At 50.7% G+C, this 20,424-nt stretch overlaps 9 protein-coding genes across 9 annotated transcripts; 3 read left to right on the top strand and 6 right to left on the bottom strand.

Annotated features, from left to right (window-relative positions):
• Positions 1-191: 191 nt before the first annotated feature.
• On the top strand, positions 192-1,634 carry Z519_02079 (uncharacterized protein; the record flags this gene model as incomplete). The annotated part of the gene is made up of 1 exon (XM_016759836.1): positions 192-1,634. One exon carries the CDS (start codon positions 192-194, stop codon positions 1,632-1,634), a length of 1,443 nt encoding a protein of 480 aa, XP_016623357.1.
• A 1,155-nt stretch (positions 1,635-2,789) lies between these two features.
• On the bottom strand, positions 2,790-4,641 carry Z519_02078 (uncharacterized protein; the record flags this gene model as incomplete). The annotated part of the gene is made up of 4 exons (XM_016759835.1): positions 2,790-3,728; positions 3,808-4,271; positions 4,329-4,479; positions 4,558-4,641. The coding sequence occupies 4 exons, from the start codon at positions 4,639-4,641 to the stop codon at positions 2,790-2,792; spliced, it is 1,638 nt and encodes a 545-aa protein (XP_016623356.1).
• Positions 4,642-5,741: 1,100 nt separating this feature from the next.
• Positions 5,742-7,296, bottom strand: Z519_02077 (uncharacterized protein; the record flags this gene model as incomplete). Its single annotated transcript, XM_016759834.1, has 2 exons — positions 5,742-7,087; positions 7,152-7,296. 2 exons carry the CDS (start codon positions 7,294-7,296, stop codon positions 5,742-5,744), a joined length of 1,491 nt encoding a protein of 496 aa, XP_016623355.1.
• A 1,652-nt stretch (positions 7,297-8,948) lies between these two features.
• Positions 8,949-10,780, bottom strand: Z519_02076 (uncharacterized protein; the record flags this gene model as incomplete). The annotated part of the gene is made up of 5 exons (XM_016759833.1): positions 8,949-9,133; positions 9,218-10,029; positions 10,076-10,144; positions 10,199-10,365; positions 10,433-10,780. 5 exons carry the CDS (start codon positions 10,778-10,780, stop codon positions 8,949-8,951), a joined length of 1,581 nt encoding a protein of 526 aa, XP_016623354.1.
• Positions 10,781-13,204: 2,424 nt separating this feature from the next.
• Z519_02075 (uncharacterized protein) lies at positions 13,205-14,319 on the top strand (the record flags this gene model as incomplete). Its single annotated transcript, XM_016759832.1, has 4 exons — positions 13,205-13,758; positions 13,823-13,904; positions 13,981-14,126; positions 14,214-14,319. 4 exons carry the CDS (start codon positions 13,205-13,207, stop codon positions 14,317-14,319), a joined length of 888 nt encoding a protein of 295 aa, XP_016623353.1.
• Positions 14,320-14,440: 121 nt separating this feature from the next.
• Positions 14,441-15,400, bottom strand: Z519_02074 (uncharacterized protein; the record flags this gene model as incomplete). The annotated part of the gene is made up of 1 exon (XM_016759831.1): positions 14,441-15,400. The coding sequence occupies one exon, from the start codon at positions 15,398-15,400 to the stop codon at positions 14,441-14,443; it is 960 nt and encodes a 319-aa protein (XP_016623352.1).
• A 1,114-nt stretch (positions 15,401-16,514) lies between these two features.
• Z519_02073 (uncharacterized protein) lies at positions 16,515-17,542 on the top strand (the record flags this gene model as incomplete). The annotated part of the gene is made up of 4 exons (XM_016759830.1): positions 16,515-16,556; positions 16,613-16,733; positions 16,787-16,867; positions 16,923-17,542. The coding sequence occupies 4 exons, from the start codon at positions 16,515-16,517 to the stop codon at positions 17,540-17,542; spliced, it is 864 nt and encodes a 287-aa protein (XP_016623351.1).
• A 53-nt stretch (positions 17,543-17,595) lies between these two features.
• On the bottom strand, positions 17,596-18,621 carry Z519_02072 (uncharacterized protein; the record flags this gene model as incomplete). The annotated part of the gene is made up of 1 exon (XM_016759829.1): positions 17,596-18,621. One exon carries the CDS (start codon positions 18,619-18,621, stop codon positions 17,596-17,598), a length of 1,026 nt encoding a protein of 341 aa, XP_016623350.1.
• A 737-nt stretch (positions 18,622-19,358) lies between these two features.
• Positions 19,359-20,062, bottom strand: Z519_02071 (uncharacterized protein; the record flags this gene model as incomplete). Its single annotated transcript, XM_016759828.1, has 2 exons — positions 19,359-19,955; positions 20,024-20,062. 2 exons carry the CDS (start codon positions 20,060-20,062, stop codon positions 19,359-19,361), a joined length of 636 nt encoding a protein of 211 aa, XP_016623349.1.
• Between the last annotated feature and the right edge of the window lie 362 nt (positions 20,063-20,424).

Here is a 20,424-nt window from a genome sequence, read left to right as displayed (position 1 = left end):
CTTTGCCCTAATCTCTTTAGATTTCACCTTCGCAGATGTGCCGTGGCATGAGCCGTCTTCTGGCCATAGACATGATAAAGTACGTTCTATAGTCCAACACAGTTGGCATTCAATCTCAAAACAGGAATTCAGGAATCAAGAACTCTCTTTTCCACTGGCTTTGCAATACATATCCACGCTTTGTGGTCAATATGGCAACAGCACCGGTCAATGAGAAGTCCGTTCTGTCCTCGGATAAAGAGTTTCAGAACAGTCCATCTCTACCCTCAGGGCCAATAGATGGTGATGTCTCTTCACGCATTCGATCTTCCTTCTTCCGCCGAACCCTGTTCCAGATCCTAGTTGTCGGCCTATGCGCCTTTTGCGCCCCAGGAATCTGGAGCGCTATGAACGGCCTTGGGGTTGGGGGTTCTCAGAGCCCTAACCTCGTAAACACCGCCAATGCACTTCTCTACGCCCTGATGACTGTGACTTGTTTTGCTGGACCATGGTTAACCAACGCCATCGGCTTCAGGTGGACGCTCGCTGTTGGCTCGTTGGGGTATCCCCTGTACGCAGCGGGACTATATCTCAACAATCGCACAGGCGCAACTTGGATGGTGTATCTCGGTGCTGTGACCTGCGGGATCAGTGCTGGCTTCTTTTGGAGTGTCGAAGGCGCCATTGCCACCGGGTACCCAGAACATCACAAACGAGGCCGTTACATTGCGACATGGTTTACTTTCCGGAATTTTGGGAACATCATTGGTGGCGCCATTTCACTTGCGATCAATCACACTACCAATCATCGTGGCAAAGTTGGCTACAAGACCTATCAAGCCTTCATCGCTATTCAGTGCCTTGGATTCTTCTTTGGCCTGCTGCTTTCGAATCCAGAGAAAGTGCAGCGCGACGATGGCACCAAAATTCAAGCCGCTAGAGGTATCGATTGGAAGACCGAGCTCGCACAGATGTGGCGTCTGGTCAGGAGCAAGTCGATCCTCTTGCTGACGCCCTTGTTCTGGTACTTTGGATGGATTCAAGCATATCCTGGCACATATCTGGCAACATACTTCACAGTCAGGTCTCGTGCATTAGGGAGCTTCATGTCGGCTGTTGTCGGTACGCTTGCTACCTGGCTCTGCGGTTCCCTTGTCGACCTGCCATGGTCAAACGACCGAAAGACGCGAGCCATCGTGACTTACATCCTCATAGCCATGCTCAATAGCGCCACTTGGATTTGGGCAGTGATCATCCAGAACGAATACCGTCATTCAAACCCTACGTTGGACTGGGGCGATCAAAATACCTTCGGCCGTGGTTTTGGACTGTACATGTTCGAGCGCATCAGTCTCGGAATGGTCGAAAATTATATCTACTGGTGCATTAGCAATCTATCCGACTCTCCCGGGGACCAAATTCGGTACAGCTCTCTCCTTCGAGGAATTGAAACAGCTGGAGTTGCTGTAGGGTTTGGAGTGCAGGCAGTCCCGACCGCATTGATCGCCACGGCGAGTATCAATTTCGGCCTCTGGTTCTTCGCACTGCCATTTAGCTACTATGCTACCCTGCAAGTAGTGCGCAAGTTTCGCAAGCTTGAGCGAGAACAGCAAGAGGAAATAGCGGAAGTTGTTCGAGAAGTTGGGAGCAAATAGTAACAGGCTGGTCAAGGGCAATTGGGGGTCGCCCATGCTGCTCAAAGCCTTCTAGCCGAAAATCCAAATTAGTTTCAACGGGGCATATCAGGGCTCGAAAAGTGACCTGAACATGAAAAGGACGTGGTGGCGCGACCTGAAGGATCCTGGGTCGGAAATGAATGCCCATGAAGCAGCGCTGACAGGGATTCAGGTAGGGCATCCAGATAGATCATACCATATAATGCGCATGTGTCAGCCAACTTTTTGGTTCTGCCTGGCTGTCTTGTTTACGAAAGATTTTGGACGTTCCACGCCATTAGTTCAGGAGACAAAAACATAAAAAGGGTCAGCCTCTGGTTAGGGATACTTGAAAATTATCTAGGCGCGGTTTACCTAAGCGATGATGCTCGGTTTGATGCTTTTGTGAAACAGCCATCGCTGCTGATCTGGAACGGAGGAAAGCAGTTGACAGACTCACCCATCACTTCCACCTCCAATGTAAGAGCATCGAATGGGTAAACCATTACCGGGACCACCTGGGTGACAGAAATCGAACGATGATTCATAGGTTCGGACACATTCTAGAATTTCTTTGGGATAGCTTTTGCGGCACGGGTGACAAGGCCCAAATCTAAGAGACTCTGAGACCTGAGGAGTGTAACGGTGACGTGGAAGCTTACCTGAGGATTCCAGATGACGTAAAGGGGAGCTCAAAGGAGGTTGCACATTATACGCCTATTGCCCTCACCAAGTCGCAAGTTATAATGTGGAGATTTTACGGAACTAGTTAGTGGAGGCAATTGAAGGCTAGAGAGGCTTCAGCCAAGCCTCTCGTATTTCAAACTAGCCTCATTTGGAATGACATCAACAGGCCCCAGACCTGGCGAGGTGGATAGCCGCCTTTTCACCTAGGGTATGATCAAGTAATTCACAGTCCTGGCAGTGTAACCTTGAAGTCGGCTTCGCAAGCCTCGGGCCTGTTGAGGGGATCGCCAGAGGCCATTGCTAGGTAACTGATCGACTGTGGCCGCCGTTGTGTGTCCGAAGAACACCCGACCCTAGGAACATCGACCACAAAAAGCGACCACTAATCTAATTTTGTGATTTTTGAAGGGAACATGGTGAAAACTAGTAGGCCCTCGCGACGTTCCTGTCCAATACGATTCAATCTGGCTAACGCGGCTTGAAGGCGACAACAGGACCATCTCTTTCGGCAATAAAGAAGTCAGACATTTGGTATTCCCCCTTTCTTCTCCTCCCCCAAACTCCATCTCCTCTTCCCTCTGCGGTTGGCTCAGCCTCAACGATTTTTACATCATATTGCCACAACAGCCTTGCAATTGCCGTATTCAATTCCATGTAGGCCAGGTTCTTCCCAATACAGTTCCTGCTACCGATGCTGAACGGCGCAAAAGCCTCCTGTGCGGCCTGGACGTCGTCTTGCGAAACACCCGTCTTTTCGTCCACGATCCATCGCTCCGGGCGGAAGCAGAAGCGGTCTGGGAAGTTTTCTTCACGGTGTTGAAGAACGTAAGTAGTCACCGCCACTTCTGTCCCTGCAGGGTAAATCTCGCCGTCGATCATGGCGCCGCCATCCAAGACCTTGCGGGTGAGTGGCCCCAACGTCGGCGGCGACATCCTCAGTGTCTCGTCGATGCACGCTCGAAGATATGGCAAGGAACCGAGGGCCGGATTCGAGGGGTGTATCTCTTCGGCATCGCCGAATTGCGACCGCACCTCGTCAATTAGCCGGCGGAGAGTGCGTGGGTTATGCAGAAGATAGAAAATACAGCCTGAGAGAGCGCTTGCCGTGGTATCGCCACCAGCGAGAAGCAGAAGCACACTTTCAGAACTCAGCTCGGTTTCGGAAAAGGAAGTCCCCGTTTGCAGGTCTTTGGCTCGCAAAAGGTAATAGACGATATCTTTCTGAGCCGGACCGTTGTCGAGTGGGCTCTGCTGATTCTTGTGTTCCCTGAGTCGCTGATTGATTGCTTCTTGTGCAAAAGCCACCATCCTTTGTTGATCACGAACCGTTTGGCCTCCGATAAGCCTGCTCAGCCATTGGATCGCAATAATGCGTCGAGCTAGCGCTGAAAAGGGCGCATAACCAGCCTGGTATGCAATGTGGGTCAGTGGATTCCCCCCAATTGCCGAAAAGTTTGGCCACGCCCCAGAAGGTCGAGCTACTTACGGTGTAGACAAATCCCATCATTTGATTCATCAGATGCAGCACGTACCTATTCTCTTCTCGCGGAACCAAATCGAAGGACCTGCCAAAAGCGAGTAGAGTGATGATGTCAAAGATCAAGTAGTTTGCCCAGGCGGCCATGTTCCTGGGCTTCGTCCACCCGTCGACATCGTTCTTATCTTTCAGGCCTGCTGTCAAGGAACACCATCTCCGCACATTATACAGAATGTTTTCCTCCATTGATCGTAGCGCACTGTCGGAGAAGGCGTGCGATAGCATGCGGCGTTTGACCGCATGCCCTTCTCGATCTACAATGCTGTGGGTGTTGGGCTGGCCATTTGTTGCGGCGTGGCTAAACTTATACCAGTCAGATTTGATCAGATTTGATTTGCGAGGTCCGTATATATCCTGCAAGGCACGCGGTGTGCTGAACGAAAGTGAATTTGGTCTGTAGCGTACGACTGGCCCTGGTATAGCCGTCAGAATTGAAGGGACGTAGGCAGATTGGAATGAGCGGCACGAACCATAGATTTCGTGCTGTCGCCAAATTTCGATATGACGGTCGCCTTTGACAAGGAAGTAGAAATCATACCAAGACGTAACTTTGGCCAGGAACGGCCCGGGGTATTTCGCCAACGGATGGAATCGCACACGATAGATGATCAGCGAGAGTGTCTTTGTCACTTGATGTTAGAAGGAACATTGCTTGATCGTGTACCACAATAGATTCTAGTATCGGGCTGAGTGTCTCACATAAAATCCGAGGACGTAACCTGCATACAACACAGTATAAAGCAGATGTGAAACTGGCTCCTTAACGCCTGGAGAAGAATCCATGCTTCGTTTGATAATGAGGAGTTCGGGCGGCTACTGTAGGGCGGCATCCAGCAGATGCTCGTATCTCCAAGAACCAAAAATACCCAGAAAATCACATGAAGCTAAAGCTATCATGTACCTATGCAGGCCAAATACAGATACTTCAAGACCTTGCGCTGCGCCGATATTTTACATTGACAGTTGCCTTGAAGGGTCTAAATATTTCCGTCAGAACCCGTAAGCGTCCGATTACAGCATCTCAGTTGCACAAAACCTATAGGAGGGCTTCAAGGGGTGTTGCCATATAGTACCCTAAGCGATCACGGATCACGGAGCACGCCTGCGCATTCGCCTAAGCGGCTTATATATTGGTCAGATGGAATAAACAGTGCATGTGTGTCCTCTGTATCTTTAGGCATCAAGAGTAGAGCCTAAGCTCTGAATCTAAACTGCTTTGAAGAGACTAGCATAGATTCAGGAAAGGAGTGTGGCCACCTAGAAGCTCCTCGGATGGGGCACCGAATCTTTGACCCTAAGTTGATAGCATAATCACATGTCAGCACTGTCAGATATGCAAGGCTCCCGTTGTATTCGATCAGCTTCATGTTCTGGAAGATATCACCCAGACAGAATAAATTCGAAACAGCATTGCATGGCTGCCTGAAACCTCACTTGAATGCTGATGTTTGAAGCAGACTAGACGGATTATTTTATCCTCGATCGATAGCAGCTGTAGAGTTCGGTACATCACAGTTGGTCGTGACCGCACCAGACACGGACTAGCCTCAACTAATCCAATTACAGAAAGGCGCAGGAACGTGGTTCTAAGCGGAGGAGGTATCAATAGATAGTGGAAATAGATAGTCGCCATACAAGATCCAGTGCCATACAATGCAAATCTCGAAGACGACAGAGAATCGGAGTCAATGAATATGTATTCATTTCATAGATACGTTACAGGTTGACTGCTTGATTCGCACAGTAGATGTTGTCTGCCTTTGTACCAGAAAAGTTCAAGTGCCGTTAGCACAACGTATTGCAAAGCCATTCACTCAGCAACACCCAACCTGGGCAAGCCAGCCCGCGGAGGCATCGCCCTTGCCGACGATGCCGTCTTTCTATCATGGTTTGACTGCGAATGCAAAGGGCACAGCCAAGTCCGACAAGAAAGTCGTCTTTGGAATACCGGTGATGCCCGCCTTTGCCAACGCCAACTTCGCAGCGGTTTGGTTGGCTCCAAAACAAGCATCCACAAAACCTCCTGCCTGGGATTGCTTCTGCGCCACGAGCTGCGCGTACTCGGGCAATGGGCATGAGCGGCCAGGTCCCGAGTCGCAGCCCACGACGGGGTATACGACGTCGTTGAGGATAATGCGGAGAAACTGGCCCGATGCCTGGCCGCGCTTCCCATTTCCGGTGCAGGTGAGTCGCTCAAAGCCAATGGTTCCGCGCATCGTTACGTACCGGGACGAGATGTATCTCTGGTTATCAGGGATCCGGTTCGGTGGAAGGGGTGTTTGGCCGTCGAAGACGCCGATTTGACTGACAAGCTGATTGATCTGAGCGTCGTTGGTGAAGGTTGCGATAAAGGGCGGAGGAGTGAATGCTGTGCCGTCGCTGGAAGTGTACGTTTTGTTTGGTCCATCAACGAAGCGGGAGACTAGGGCTGAGAGGAAAGGAAGCATGAAGGTACTGTTTTTGAGAGACCCCGGCCCGTGGCCGTAGTAGAACCGAAGGTCTTGAGAATATTCGTAAGCTTGGAGTTCTTCTTCAGTGAAGACGTCGCACCATGGACTCCTTTTGCCGGTCATTTCGCTCTCGAAGCCACATAGTGGGGGAAACATGGCCACGTCCGTGGTATTGAAGTTGACGGCTCCCTTGGGTGTCGTGAGGGCGTTAATCCGCGCCACAATAGGCGGAAGGTAGATGTTCGCCCACGTGGTGGCTGCTGGTCCGCCCATGGTATCGTTGTAGGCGGGACATAAATCGGACACGCCCAGTGAGTTTGCAAGACCTCGGGGATCTGTATTGTTCAATACGTACACCGTTCCAAGTGCTGTTGCGTTGGGGCCTATGAATCCACGAGCAAAGAGCTTTGCGGAGTCGATCACTCTTGGCGAGGTCGGGAAAAACGCATTCGCCCATAGAATAAAGCGCGCGTTGTCGGTATAAAGGCCAGGGTATCTCCAACGGTATGTGACGCCCATATCGTACAACTCCTTGTAACCGCCAACGGACAGCTGAGTGAGGACTTTGCTTGGATTTTGTAGAGCGGGGTTCCAGGTAGAGATGAAAGAGAGTGCACCCTGGCCTGTGGCAGAAGAGTTCTGGATTTTAGATTGAAGGCCCAGCCATTGTTTGTATACGGCGGGGTCAGGATAACGAGAACCGTGGCGGCTGGTTACCGAGGCCATGTCGACGGTGCATCCCTCAGGGATTTCGTATGGAATTTCAGTTACGTTTGGACCTGCAATAGAAAATTCGAGTCAGAGACTTGGAAGTTGTTGTGTTTGTTGTATTGCAAGAATTACCTGGAAACCATGGAGAGTTACCTCCAAGGAATGGAGGAAACTCTGCTGGGATAGTTCCTGGTTGACCTCCAACATCATCGACAGCGATCGTTCCGCTCACGGACAACGCGATCAGAAAATTTGACCAAAAATACGAAGCCTTCATCTTGAGATTATTCAGAGGTGAGCTGTGGGAATTGAAAGGTTTGCATCAGATATAACACATCAATATATACTGTTACCATCTCCCCCGGTCGGAGAGGACAGGAGACAAAGTTTCGCACGTCGGACTTCCCACAAAAGCCCCAAAACCAGTATATCTGACGTCCACATTCCAATCAGCCAGTCGTTGCCTTGGACATAGCTGCATGGCTCACTTCGATGCTATATTAAGTGCTCAAAGCCCGAAAGCTGCGTAAGTGCTGGATGTCGTCGGGAGGTCTCCGGGTTGCCACACTTGGCATCGAAGGAAGTCGTCCCAAGGTAAACTTGAGGCAGTACAAGTCAAAATGCCAACGTTTCCGAAAGCTCGTGAAGCTTCACGGCCACGGACCAGTAGAATGATGCCTTCTGAGATTCATTTTCACACAAGGTTCTGTTAGCCTAGAATGCGGTGGTCGTGAGGATACTGCAAACCACATGTCAATCACGTACAAAAGCAACACACTCATATCACAACGGAATCGTCCTACCCAAGAGTAATGTAAAAGCTGGGTGACACTCTAGTGTCTGCTTAGGTTCACAATTGCACATATTCCGGGCGAGCTCCGGTATATTTACTGCTAGAAGTACAGAGTGGGTCCATAGTGGGCCATGTTAGAATACGCAGAACATACGAGTACGGGGTAGCATTAAGTCTAGCCCTAAACTAGCAGCTACAAGAAACCAGTTCGCTTGCAATTGGGGGTCAAAACAAAGACTAATATGTCGAGGACGCATTCCGGTACGTCAGTTGCAGGTAGATACAAGGTTGTGACGAGGCTCGCAAGACTAGAAATAGACCATAACGCTTTGATAGTACAGGACGAGACGCCAAGTTCCCAGGCTAAAACTTGGCGAGCGACTTGAATGGCCGTGTGCAATCTCATAGCACTGATGTGTGGCTTGGTTGCCACGTCGCCGCCAAGGCTTAAGAGAGGCTTGGTCGCCGTCTTGGACAAAGCTTGATGAAATATGCCAGACGTGAGATGGTTAGCAGAGCTGGGGTGGCACTCTCCAAGGGGGAATACCGATATATCGTAAAGGTGGCTGTGTACGTCGAGTTCAGATATGAGTGGTCTTCAGAGCGCGAGCAGGAAGCCGACATGTGGTCGGAGATGACAGCAGATGAGAGTAATTAGTGTTGATGGCTGCTTTCCTGAGGGCATTTGTCTTCCTACTTCGTCCAGCTACTAATAGGACACACCGAAGCAGGTTCAGGCGCGAACTTGACCTGTTCTTGATTCAGCACCCAAAAGTTGGCAAGACTGGGAGCCCTGGTTAGTCCGACTTAGTTAAGTGGCATTCCACAGTTTTTGTCATCGACTGCTTGGGTCATGCGGGCCACACTATCAAGAGTGGTGGCGCCTGCGCAAGAGATTCATTGAAGCGATTGAATAGTGGAGTGAGGAATACATAACACTATGCTCTGTGTGAGGCGTTAGCTGGTTTGTTACCTTGAAGATTACCCTTTGCGGCCCGTCAAATCTGGCAGGCTGTCCCTTACAACCATCCCCTTCCAAGCGAAACCAAACATGGCTCTGTCTCTGTTCCCTGATAATTCCACCCCGCTCAACCTCGGCATCCGTTAGTGCTGGGCCATCCTCATGAATTAGGGCATTATTCCCCAGCTCTGCGCTTCGCCACAACCCTCTTAATTGCATCTTCGTACTGCGCAGCATCTTCGACTTGCAACGCGAGATCCTGGACTGCGGCCTCAGCGAGGATCTTGTCCGCAACTTTCTTGCTTCTTGGGGTAATGTTGCATGTAAATTTGGCAGGCCTCCAGATCGGCATGCTTCCCACTATACAAAGCATTGCTCGTCAGTTTTCGGTGCCTTTGCTTGGAACACAGCAACTAGGTTTAACTTGACAGAGCGGCGACTTACCGATACCGTCTCCTGGAGGAGGGTTGGATCCCAGATCGATATTGAACGCCCACAAAAGCCGGCTGATGACGATGAAGAGAGATGCATCAGCGACATGCTTTCCAGGGCATTCTCTCCTTCCTACGCCGAACCCATAGTGCATGGGGGCGTGTGCGAACTGAGGGAGGTATCGAGGATCTTTCTCCGGCAAGAATCGCTCAGGGATAAACTTTTCGTGGTCTCGATAGAACTGGCTGTCGTGATGGATGGCGTACGAATTGTAGATCACCGTTGTCTTTGCGGGTATTGTCTTGCCCCTGTAGCTGTCGGACTCGCTGGTGGCGTGGTAGAACGCAAGAGGCGCTACAGAGGCCCACCGGTGGACTTCTTCAACAATAGCTGCAATATATCGTAGTTTGCCTCGATCCTCGAACTGCGGCAGACGGTCAGGCCCGACCACTTGATCCAGCTCTTCCTGCGCAGATTTGATGAAGTCCGGACAGACGAGTGCAGCCTTGAAGAACCATTGGAGGGTGGTTGCCGTGGTCTCGGAGCCCGCTGCCAGGAGTTCGGCGAGAATAACGCGTCTGTCGACCTCTGAGAAATTGCTGATCTCGGGGCTTTCCAAGAACCGTTTCAGGAAACAGTCGGGCGCGTCGCCCTTCTTCATTCGATCCACGATTGAGTCATAGAAAACTCCCCAGAATCCAAGGACATTGTCTAAAATCTTGTGCGCCTTCGCTCTCCATGGCGCAAGGCCGTCTGGAAGATAATTCAGCACTGGGATCCAATCGACCAGCCAGTAGCCCGGGCGCATTTCTTGGATCAAGTTACTAGGGAAATCAATGATCTTGTAGTTGGATCAACTCACTCTCGAACATGTCAAGCGCGGTGTTTCGCATCGCTTCCGGAATCTGAGTGTCACTGCGTGCGAAACGAGCTCCCAATCTATCTCTTGATAAGTTGCTCTGTACGGGCCCAAGTGGCTGAGAAGCAACTTACAATAGGCTGAAAGTGACGCTAGTCGAGTAGCGTGCTACCTCTGTGTAGAAAGCGTTGGGGTTTTCCAACAGATTTTTCAGAGTCTGCCGGCTTTCGTATTCTTGGTAAGGCAGAAAGATCCTCGAGTTCTGCATGCCTAGGAGGCCATGGATAACTTTTCGATGTTTCTAGAGGCAGAGGACAGTTGTATCAGCAGGACGGACATCGTCATGGATGATGCAGGACTAAACATACCTTGAACTCATCACCATATTCCATCTGGACCAACCTTCCCTCACCGATGATCTTTGTCTGAGCCGAAGAAGTAGGGCGAGAGGAATACTTCTGGCCTTTCCTGATGATCAGATCATTTACAGCTGTTGGGCTGCTGAGGACAACCACTTTGGACCCGCCCATGTTGAACGAGAAGAAATCTCCATATCCCGGAACCAGGTTAGTAAGTTGTTGGTAGAGTGTCTGCTTCTTGGCTGGCAAGACTCCAATGAAGGGTACGCCTCGAGGTCCATCTGGCCATTGGCCCTTTAATCCAAGCGCGAGATAGAGAACCACTGCAAGTACAGCAAAAGTAAGATACCAGAGCATGTTGAGGGTTTCTCGAAGAGTTCAGACTCCACAGTTATGGCCTTGAGGATTGTGGTGCTGCAGGATCAGAGGTGATCGTGCGTAGCAGTCTTGCTATCTTATATAACTAACCGGCGCATCGAAGCATTGACCGTGATAACCGTGAGGGGCTGTCATCGCATTTGAATCCGTAGCCTAGCGGCCGGCCTTAAGGCTTTTTTATTTTGCCGCATACTGCAGTCTCAGCCGCACAAAAAGGAGTCTATCTGAGCAAGAGTATTCGCGAGTTGCCGATGAATATTAACCTGATTTGAACATGAGCTACCGCATCTTGGGGTCTTGAACGGCGGGATGCCGTGGCGCCTGATATCAAGCTTAGGCCATTCTCGAACTTCCTGAAAGAGGTGCTGGAAGTGTAAGCAATATATGTGGGTTGCTCGTTCCGCAGTCTTACGCAACAGTCGAGGTCCCCAATACCCGATTTGCATAAAACGACACGAGAGGTCATCCAATCGCGGTGCGGGTGCCCTGAGAGTGCTCCCTGAGTTGATGCTGACCATCCATGTAAGCAACAGGGGACAGGAGTGATATCGAGGCTCCCAATAGGCCAAAGCCTAAAGAAGGTCATTGCCTGAGAAGTTTCATCCGAGTTGGAAGATAGAATGCAAGAACCGTGTCAGCTGTTGTGCAGTAGTTGAGTACTCCCTACCTAGGAGCCTTGCCGGGTTTAGAGGGAGGAGTTAAGCACTAATTAGTTACGAGGTAGTTAGCAGATGTCCTCCTGAACGGCTGAATTGACAGGCATCCTTGGCCCCCATCTCCGCTCTGGCAAGGGCCGCTTTTTGTCTTGGCATTTACTAAGCATGCTGACTAACTAGCAGAGGCCTCTGGTGCCCGCAAGCATCGGCGACCTTTTAACAAGTCAGCCAAGTTTAACTAGACTCTAGTTAAGTTAGGTATGCTTAATCAATGCCAAGAAAAAAGGATCTGGGGACAGAAGGGATGAGGCACTCTGAACTGCAATGTACATACTGTAACAAGGCAGAGTGGCTGTGTTATACCAAGGGGACATAACAACAGTTACAGCAGTCACAGAATGGCTGTGCTAGCATGCCATCGCTGTCTGTGTGCTTAACGGTTTACAGTGCTGTCGGTGTGCTTGACAGTAGCCGTTGCCTCTCCGTGGGTGTTGGTGATGGTGTTGTCTTGCCAGCACCGACCAGAAAGGCATTCAGGATTTCCAAGCTGCCTGACAGGCCCTGTGCGATGTTGCACGTACATATTGTAACGGAGCACTTCAGGGTTCGGCGTGCATGTGCAACAACGCGCAGATGCCTGTCCAGCAGATCGGGAATCGAGGACGCGTTTCTGGTTGACACTGACAGGGCAACAGCATCACCAACACCACCCCCAGAGAGGCAGCAGCTAGGGCAGCGAGCGCCTAGCACGGCGACGACATTGAGAAGTAGGAACGGGCCGACGAAACACTCAGGAATAGGTAGACGGCATCAAAAACATGGAATACTGATACTCTCTCTAATTGTTGTAATGAATGGCACTCTGCCAGCACTGTAAACTGTTCCACACTCCCCTTGCCAGCCATTTTGGTTTGACATGTGACTAGACAAACTTCTCTCCCCCCTGCTACCACTCTACCAGCCCTGCACGGCACAGCACAGCCACTTTGCCTTGTTACAATATCAAACCCAGAAGTGCTCCGTTACAATACGAGTTAGGTAGCAAACCAGTGTACGACGATGGCAGCTGATGTACCTCGTGTGGTACCCAGTACGGAGCATGGCCGATTCAACGGCTACTCGGCAGAACTATAAAGGGGCGATCAGGCTGGTGAGGCCCGGTGCCAGGCCAGCGTCGATTTAAGGCACCCCGCAATACCAAGTACAATAGGCGTAATATGTCCTAGTATGTCCCATTGGTTGAACTTCTGCACAATTCAACTATGGATTCTCATCATCCCCAAAAGCTCACAAAGGGGTTTAGAGCTCGCCGCCATCGCCGCGTCATGGTATCATCCAAGCTGGACTTTTCCTTAACTCCCCTACTGAATTAGTCCTACGGCAGCTCAGGTCAACTACGCCGAATATGGCAAGATCTCGTACCGCAAAGGCTCCAGGCACTAATTCTAAGGGCGCCACCGCCTTCGTGGAGCAGATCTCTGAGGACAGCAGCGCCAATCTCGGGAATTTATCTCGCTTCGGGCGATACGCGGAGATGCCAAGCTGTTATCTCCGCATCCAGCAAAGTGTAAGGCTGGATGGCCGGTGAGGGAACAAACCGGGTTCCGACAGGGTGTCGTGATGGGGAGTGACTGATATTGATTGAGAGGATATAAAAAGTGGTAGGAGGTCACCCTGGAGACGTAACATTGCTCCTCTGTGTTGTCCTCCGCTACCTCTCTCCGTGACAACATCACTCGCGCAAAACATGTCCAAAATTACAAATGTCCCAGCGGGCTTCGACTTCGTGCCCACGCGGCACGATGACACGTACGAATTCATCAATCCGCTCAAGGGAGAGGCAACCAATTTGAAGATCTTGGTCACAGGGGCTAGTAAAGGCATTGGGCGCGCAACAGTCATCTCATTTGCAAAGTCCGGCGCTTCGGCAATTGCATTACTGGCGCGTTCAGACCTCGACAGCGTCGCCCAAGAGGTTATTGAAGCAGCGAAACAAGCAGGCCGCAAAGAGACGCCCAAGGTGCTCAAATTGCGAGTCGACACGACGGATGTCGCTGCCGTGGACAGAGCGATGAAGACCGTGGAACAGGACTTCGGCACGCTGGATGTGGTTATCAACAACGCTTCGAGGATGGAGGTGTGGAAGCCCATTCACGAGACGGATGTGCAAGACTGGTGGTCAACCTGGGAGGTGAATGTCAAGGGCACGTTTCTTGTCAGCCGCGCGGCGCTGCCGCTCCTGTTGAAGGGGAAGGAGAAGACAATGATTGTGATTTCCAGCGCTGGAGGGCTGACCACCTCGTGCGTCCCTTTCTAAATGCCTGAAGTTCGTCGAGCGGAGACCAGGACTGACAGAAAACCGCAGGGCCGGGGGCAGTGCATACCAGGGCACCAAGACGGCACAGATACGATTCAACGATTTCCTGATGAAAGAATATGGCGATCAGGTATGCGTCCCTCTGTTTGGTGCTGGCTTTTGCCTTCTCAAATCGGACCGCACTGACACGAAGACCACTTCCCTAGGGTTTACTGGCATACGCGGTCCACCCCGGCGGCGTGAAGACAGAGGTTGGAACAACAATGCCGGAGCACATGCATCACCTTCTGGTGGCGGAGCCGGAATTACCTGCAGACACCCTAGTTTGGTTGACGCGGGAACGGAGAGATTGGTGAGTGTTTCATTTCTTTGAGCATCCCAGATCAACGAGAACGTAGACACAAAGAACTGACTTCGAACTTCGAACTTCGAACTTCAGGCTCGCCGGGAGATACGTCAACGCACCATGGGATATGGAACAGCTTTGGGGAAAGAGGGACGAGATAGTCCAGAAGGATCTGCTGAAGCTGAAACTGCAGGTCTGAAAGAGTTCGACCAGTAATAGCTATCTCGGTAGAGAGGTACCTGACATCCACTATGAAAGTGTAAAGCACACAGTTGGCCATCCGCATTCTGGCGTTCAAGCGTGAAACTGTCATCAAAGTATCACTCCAGCCCATACACCCTCTTCGCGTGCTCAGACGCAAAGGCCGCGCGGAGTGTCTCCTCAACACCCTTGGGATGGATCTGTGGGAAGCGGTCATTGTCCCACGGCTGTGGTAGGAGTGTCCCCTCCCTTCCTTGAATCAATTTGTGGCTCGCCGCCAGTTCTGCATCTACATCGCCTGCGGCCTTTGCTTGTGCCTCCTCTTGCTTTGCTTTCTCAACGTCCAAATAGGCGACGTCGTACTTTCTGCCCGTCACTCGTTCGAGGACCTCAAATATCTCGGCGTACGTAGGGTTGCTGCCCGAGATGCGATAGGTTCTTCGATTCCCTTTCGCCTCGGGAGAAAGTGGTTCTTTCAATGTCTCGACGAGGTATCTCGCGCTATCTCCAGCGCTGATCAAGCTTTGTCTCCCTGCTGCTGTGCCGTAGATCTTTGCTTTGGCGTTTTTATTGTCAAAACCAAAGTGTGAGATCACGGCCCACTCCGTCAACCGTCCAAGGAGATAGTAGGTCCATCCCAAGTCAGGGACATCTCGAGCTCTTGCCTCAAGATGCTCTCTGGTCTGGACTTTATACTTGTAGTAGCGCTGCGTCCAATTCTGGCCTTCAGTGACATCTGCGCCGTACTCACTGGGATAGAAGTGGCGGACTCCGGCCTCGATGGCCGCGTCGATGATGGTCGGCTGCAGATATAGACCATGATTTCCGAGAAAGCTGAGCACACAGTCGAAGCCTTCGTATGTTTTGGGGGAAGCATAGTCGGCTGCCTCAATGATTTCAAATCCCTGTGCTTTCAGTTCTTGAATTCGGGCCTTTTTGGCTTCGTCGGCGGGCCTTGAAGTGTTGTTGAAGAAGGCAATGCGACTGAATTGTGTTGGGTTCTTGATGAGCTCATGAGCAACATAGTCACCAAAACTACCCACACTTGTAGCGCCGATTAGGAGGATTGATTTGAACATGGTTATGGTGTCTCTGAAGTATATTCAGTATACCCAAACCTTTCAACTGAGGAAGAGTCTGTTGTGGAGTTGGAAGAGATTCGGTGGAGGACTCGTCTTGTGATTTATACAAAATAAATGTGAGAAACTCCGACCTCCTTCATTGTAGTTAGACTAAGGGAGTGTGCGGCAGCCAGCAAGGATGACCAAGCAACGTAAGAGAGGCTTGGCCCATTGCAAACAGAAAGGACAAGTCACATATCTGAGACCTCAACAACGCTAGGGGATATTCCTACAATGACCAAGCAGGGACTCCCGTTTAGGGCTCGGTGTTTCGTCGCGTACGGATCCTCCCTACCAGGTAGAGACGTCAACAAAGAGTCCACAGCTGGCCTAAGAGGGGGCACGCAATGACCCAAGCACAAAATGCTCTCGATTCGTAATGATGCGGTCCGGATGGCCCAGATGACAAAGCATTGGATTAGAGCAAGCCTCGCAAGTTTGTATCCTGGCACCGTTGTACCTGATATGGTAGTGATTTGGCAAATGGTCCGAAAAATGTTATGTGAATAGAGAACGACTTGCCGAACATTGGAATCCTCCTGTAAGAATAAGGTGCCAGCCGAAAGCCTAGCCGGGAACGCACTGGAGATGACCAAGGATTCTGGAGGTGAATAGTAATATATGCTGAAGAGAAGATGCGAAGATATGCCCGAATTTCGTCCGATGAACTCGCATATTCGATCTCGACCATTGAATCGACCTCACTAGTGTCCCTTGTGAAAATGGAAGAACTTCTCCCCTGTAACTCCGAATGTCCCGCATCTACAGTTTGAGTTTCGTTAATTGTTAAGCGGTTGCAATGGCGAACATTAGCATGCAGTCCAAAACCCAATCAGGGGTGCAGGCTGTTCAAGGGCAAACAGAATCGTGAAGAGTAATCAGGAATTGATATGCCATCACGGCTTATGAGCCGACGGAAGATCACCAATCTGCCTGTCATAAGGACAACCGAGGTCGGAGCTGTAGATGTAGGCCATTTCGTGTCGACTTCCATCATACACAGCGGTACCGATCAATCACTACTAAAGAGTGAAGTGCGGAGGAAACATTCTTGAACGATTCAGTATACAAGATGTCTGCTCACAAGCCCAAGGCTTTGGACGGCTCTTTCATGGTAACCCAGAGAAAGATGCCCTGCAATGCCTTGATCTCAGCCTGACAATTTTTCAGCTGGCATTTGGAACTGGCTCAACATGGCGAAAGGAGGATCCCGAGGCTCTCAACACTGGACTTATCGAGATTGTAAAAGGGGCTCTTCAGTTGGGGTATCGTCACCTTGACACGGCCGAGCGTAAGGACCACAACAACTGCCCCGTTCATTCTCAGTTGTTTACCTGCATCCAGTTTATAACACGGAGAGGGAAGTTGGAGAGGCGATAAAGCAATCGGGCGTCCAGGTCTCAGAGATCTACATCACCGGGAAAGGTGTGTGCCTCTTAGCCACTTGATGTAGTCTGCAAATCTGACAGGGGGCCCCCAGTTTTCACGATGTCGGACGTCCAAGGGGCATTTGATCGCACTTTGCAACGATTGGGCGTTGATTATGTCGACCTGTACCTCCTTCATTACCCTTACTTTGCCAAATCCCATGCGGATCTTCAGAGAGCGTGGGCCGAGCTCGAGACCATCTATGATTCCGGCAAAGTCGGCGCCATTGGCGTCTCGAACTTCACTGAAGACCACATCAAGGCAATATTGGAAACTGCACGAATAAGGCCAGCGTGCAATCAGATCGAATTGAATCCATATCTGCAACGAACCCAACTGCAGCAATACCACAAGAAACAAGGGATACAAACGTTTGCCTTCTCACCCTTATCTCCAATTGTTAGAGCGAGTCCAGGTCCACTTGATGATGACTTGGAGTCCATTACAAAGAAACATGGAATAAGCACGGCTGTTGCTCTGATACGATGGGCGTTACAGCAAGGGATTGCGGTGGTGACAACTTCAACTGACAAGGCTCGTATGAAAGATCATCTACTCGCTCTGGATGTGTCATTACCAGAGGAAGAAGTAGCATTGATCAGTAGAGTTGGTGCAGAGAAACATTTCAGGGGTCGTTGGAAAGATAAATTTGCTCCAGACGATAGAAGCTAAAAAGTACAAGGATTGAACCTCCAACCTGGCTACCCCGGTTATGAATCGGAGCTTTAAGATGCCCAAGTTGATTGAGTGGTTGTCGAGAACAATAAACATTGTTCATCCGTGATTAACGGACCGCCTTGCTCAGCTCTTTTTGCTGCGGCGGGAAAGAGCTCCCATGTGTTCTTCGCGATAGTGCCGGCCAGTAGTCCTTGCCGTCTCTCAAAAGCTTCAACGTCTTTCTTATTCTCATTCATGGTGCGTGGGGTTGAGCAAGGGACTCCACAGTCTGATCCATAAAGGCAATGACCAATGCCGACCATGTTTGCAGCAGGAGCTAGCCCAGTTTTAGCTGTTGCGGCTGTGTCGATATAGAGACTTGATAGCTGCTCCTCGATCTCCTCTCGTGTCAAGTTTTCTGGATTTGGAACCCAGGACTCTGTTCCTAGGAGGCTGATCCGTCCGGAGAGAGCTGGAAGTGCTCCTCCGCAGTGGGCAAAGATGAACTTGATGTTTGGAAATCGCCGGAACACCCCCTTATATAGCATATCAGTGGCGACTCTCGCCGTATCAAATGCAACATCGATCAGTGGACTAGGCTTTCCATAAGTGCCTGCAACATATGCGTTTGGATGTATGTGGACAACCGCATGTTGACGGTTCAGCACTTCCCAAACCCGTTCGAGTCTTGGATCACTCAGAGGAACTTGGTTGTACAACGTGGTTGTTGCAAAGCCATCGGGCCGAAGGTCCCATTGCTCCACTCTTCTGATCTCTGAAAGGCAGGCTTCGGTGTCATCGGTAGGAAGACCAACCAGTTGCCCGAATCGCTGAGGATATTTCTTCACTATGTTGTGTCCGAGGTCATTGGCCGCTCTCAACTTCTCGTGCGGATAGGGTAAGTAGCTAAGTAGGGACATTTGTACACTAGCACTGTCATTGTATTGAATGATGTTCTCGACGTTCCAATGCAGCGACGACGCAGATACCATGAAGTTCCCGTTGCGAAGTGCTTGAGCCATCCCCTCCGCTTGTGCGTCTGTCAGGGGAGGGAAGAAATGGGTATGGACATCGAGCCAGCCTGTTGGCGCCATGTTGGGCTAGAATCTTGATGCGGGCTTCGTAGTTCGGACTGGACCTTTAACTGTTACAAGAACGAAAGCAGAAGCCATCTCGCGTCTCCGTGAAATTCGTCATGATATCCAAGGTGAGATTCTTATCTCCGAAATGGTTAAGTCCGAGTCGTGGCTCTTCGCTGCTGTCGTAGTGTGCAAAAATCCTGGTGTGACTTGATGTGAATTCCACTCGACCATTTCAAGTGAGCGCATATAATCATGGCAGGTTTGCTTTTCCCGTGTGGAGCCTGTAACTATTGTTGACTGCTGAAGATGTCGGGGCCAGGATTTTGCCTTTGCCAACGTGTTTCAAGCGGGTAATGATGCTCCTCAACGACCCCAGCAAGTTGGGCTGAAAAAAAAAGACAGCGATCACGTCCACTGTGTTAGTGCTCGAAACGCAAGGAACGTCTGGCCGCCATTCATGTTCCAATGCACTTTCCGGGAGAATGGAGTCCGACTAATGTCTTCGCTCACGTCCCCTTGATGAGGACCAGCTTGCTCTGCATTGTGCATGTCTCGGCACATGGCACAACAAAAGTAAGGACGGCATGGCATTTCCTCTTGCCTGTCCTAAGATTAATGTTCCTCGCCATCGCCAACACATGTTTGTGGCCGCAAGGCTACTGAGCTATTCAACGATAGACTCAGAAATGTTGACGTGCTAAGCTTCACCTTGAGCCTCAAGAAGCTGTTGCAAACATCCTTGCGCCCTCTCAAGACGTGACTTTCTTCAACCCTGGCTTTGTCTCTAATGTCTGAAAGATGAAACCCCTCAGAGCAGCCCACCTCTCACTTGTCGACGGTATGGAGACCGTCTTGCCTGGCCCATTTGCAGTATCCTTAGGAGTCTGCAGCACAGCTTCATTAAGAGACCTAGGTGTTACAAGTTGCGCCATATTCTTCGCAAATCGATTTCGTTCGCCATTATCGAGTTTCTCCCTCCTCTTCATTGCGCCCGGCCGGGACTTCATACTCTTTCGCTTGATGATATTAATTTGGTCTTGAGGCTGGTTGCCCGTCACCCGTGCGCCATTGTTCTCTAGCTCGTTGTCATCCGGAAGTGCGGCTGCCAGGGTATCAAGGGCTGTAGCAAGTTTCTTATTCGGCCGCCTTCGTCTAGGTTTTTTGGCGGCGGATTTCGTGATTTTGTTCATAAGCTCAGCGTGTTTGATTCGGCGTTTGTCCTTCTTCGAAGAGGCGAAGAGCGATTCGGCCTTGGGTGCGGCATTTGATACACCCGCCTTGGGGGTCTTTTTCAGGATAGATTTCGAAGGTCGCACGTCCCGCGCCGGAGGTTCGCGAACAGGAGCCTGGGGGTATCCTGGTCAGTTCGACATCTCAATGGCCTATAATCGGCCTACCATCATATATGAAAGACAGTTGGTGTCTTGATCTGATACCCCGTTACAAACAACATGTTGGAGGACGACTGGACCGTCTAAGAGAAGTGGGAAAAAATGAGTGGAAACTCGCTTATCGATAAGGGCAGGCACAGGCCCAGCATGTCGTTAGGCTACTATGTAGCTATTAGGCCCACAACCTGCACCACCTGCACCAACTGCGGTCAGAAGCTGCACTCACGGCTTCATAATCCGAGCTTCATCACCTCCTCCCTCTTCTCGCTTTGTACCATCTCCTGCTCTTCTCTTCTCTCATCGAGCTCGAAGGAGAGGAATAGACATCAGTCCATCAGACGAGTTCCGATAGGTAGGTGTGATATGCATCCATCCTCGTCAGCGGCGGAAGGGCACCGCCCCGGCAGAAACACTTGCCAAACTA

This window comes from Cladophialophora bantiana, assembly GCF_000835475.1.
Source record: "Cladophialophora bantiana CBS 173.52 unplaced genomic scaffold supercont1.3, whole genome shotgun sequence".
Lineage (NCBI taxonomy): Eukaryota > Fungi > Ascomycota > Eurotiomycetes > Chaetothyriales > Herpotrichiellaceae > Cladophialophora > Cladophialophora bantiana.
Note: the sequence above shows the minus strand (reverse complement) of the source record. Positions and strands in the feature narration are given on the sequence as shown.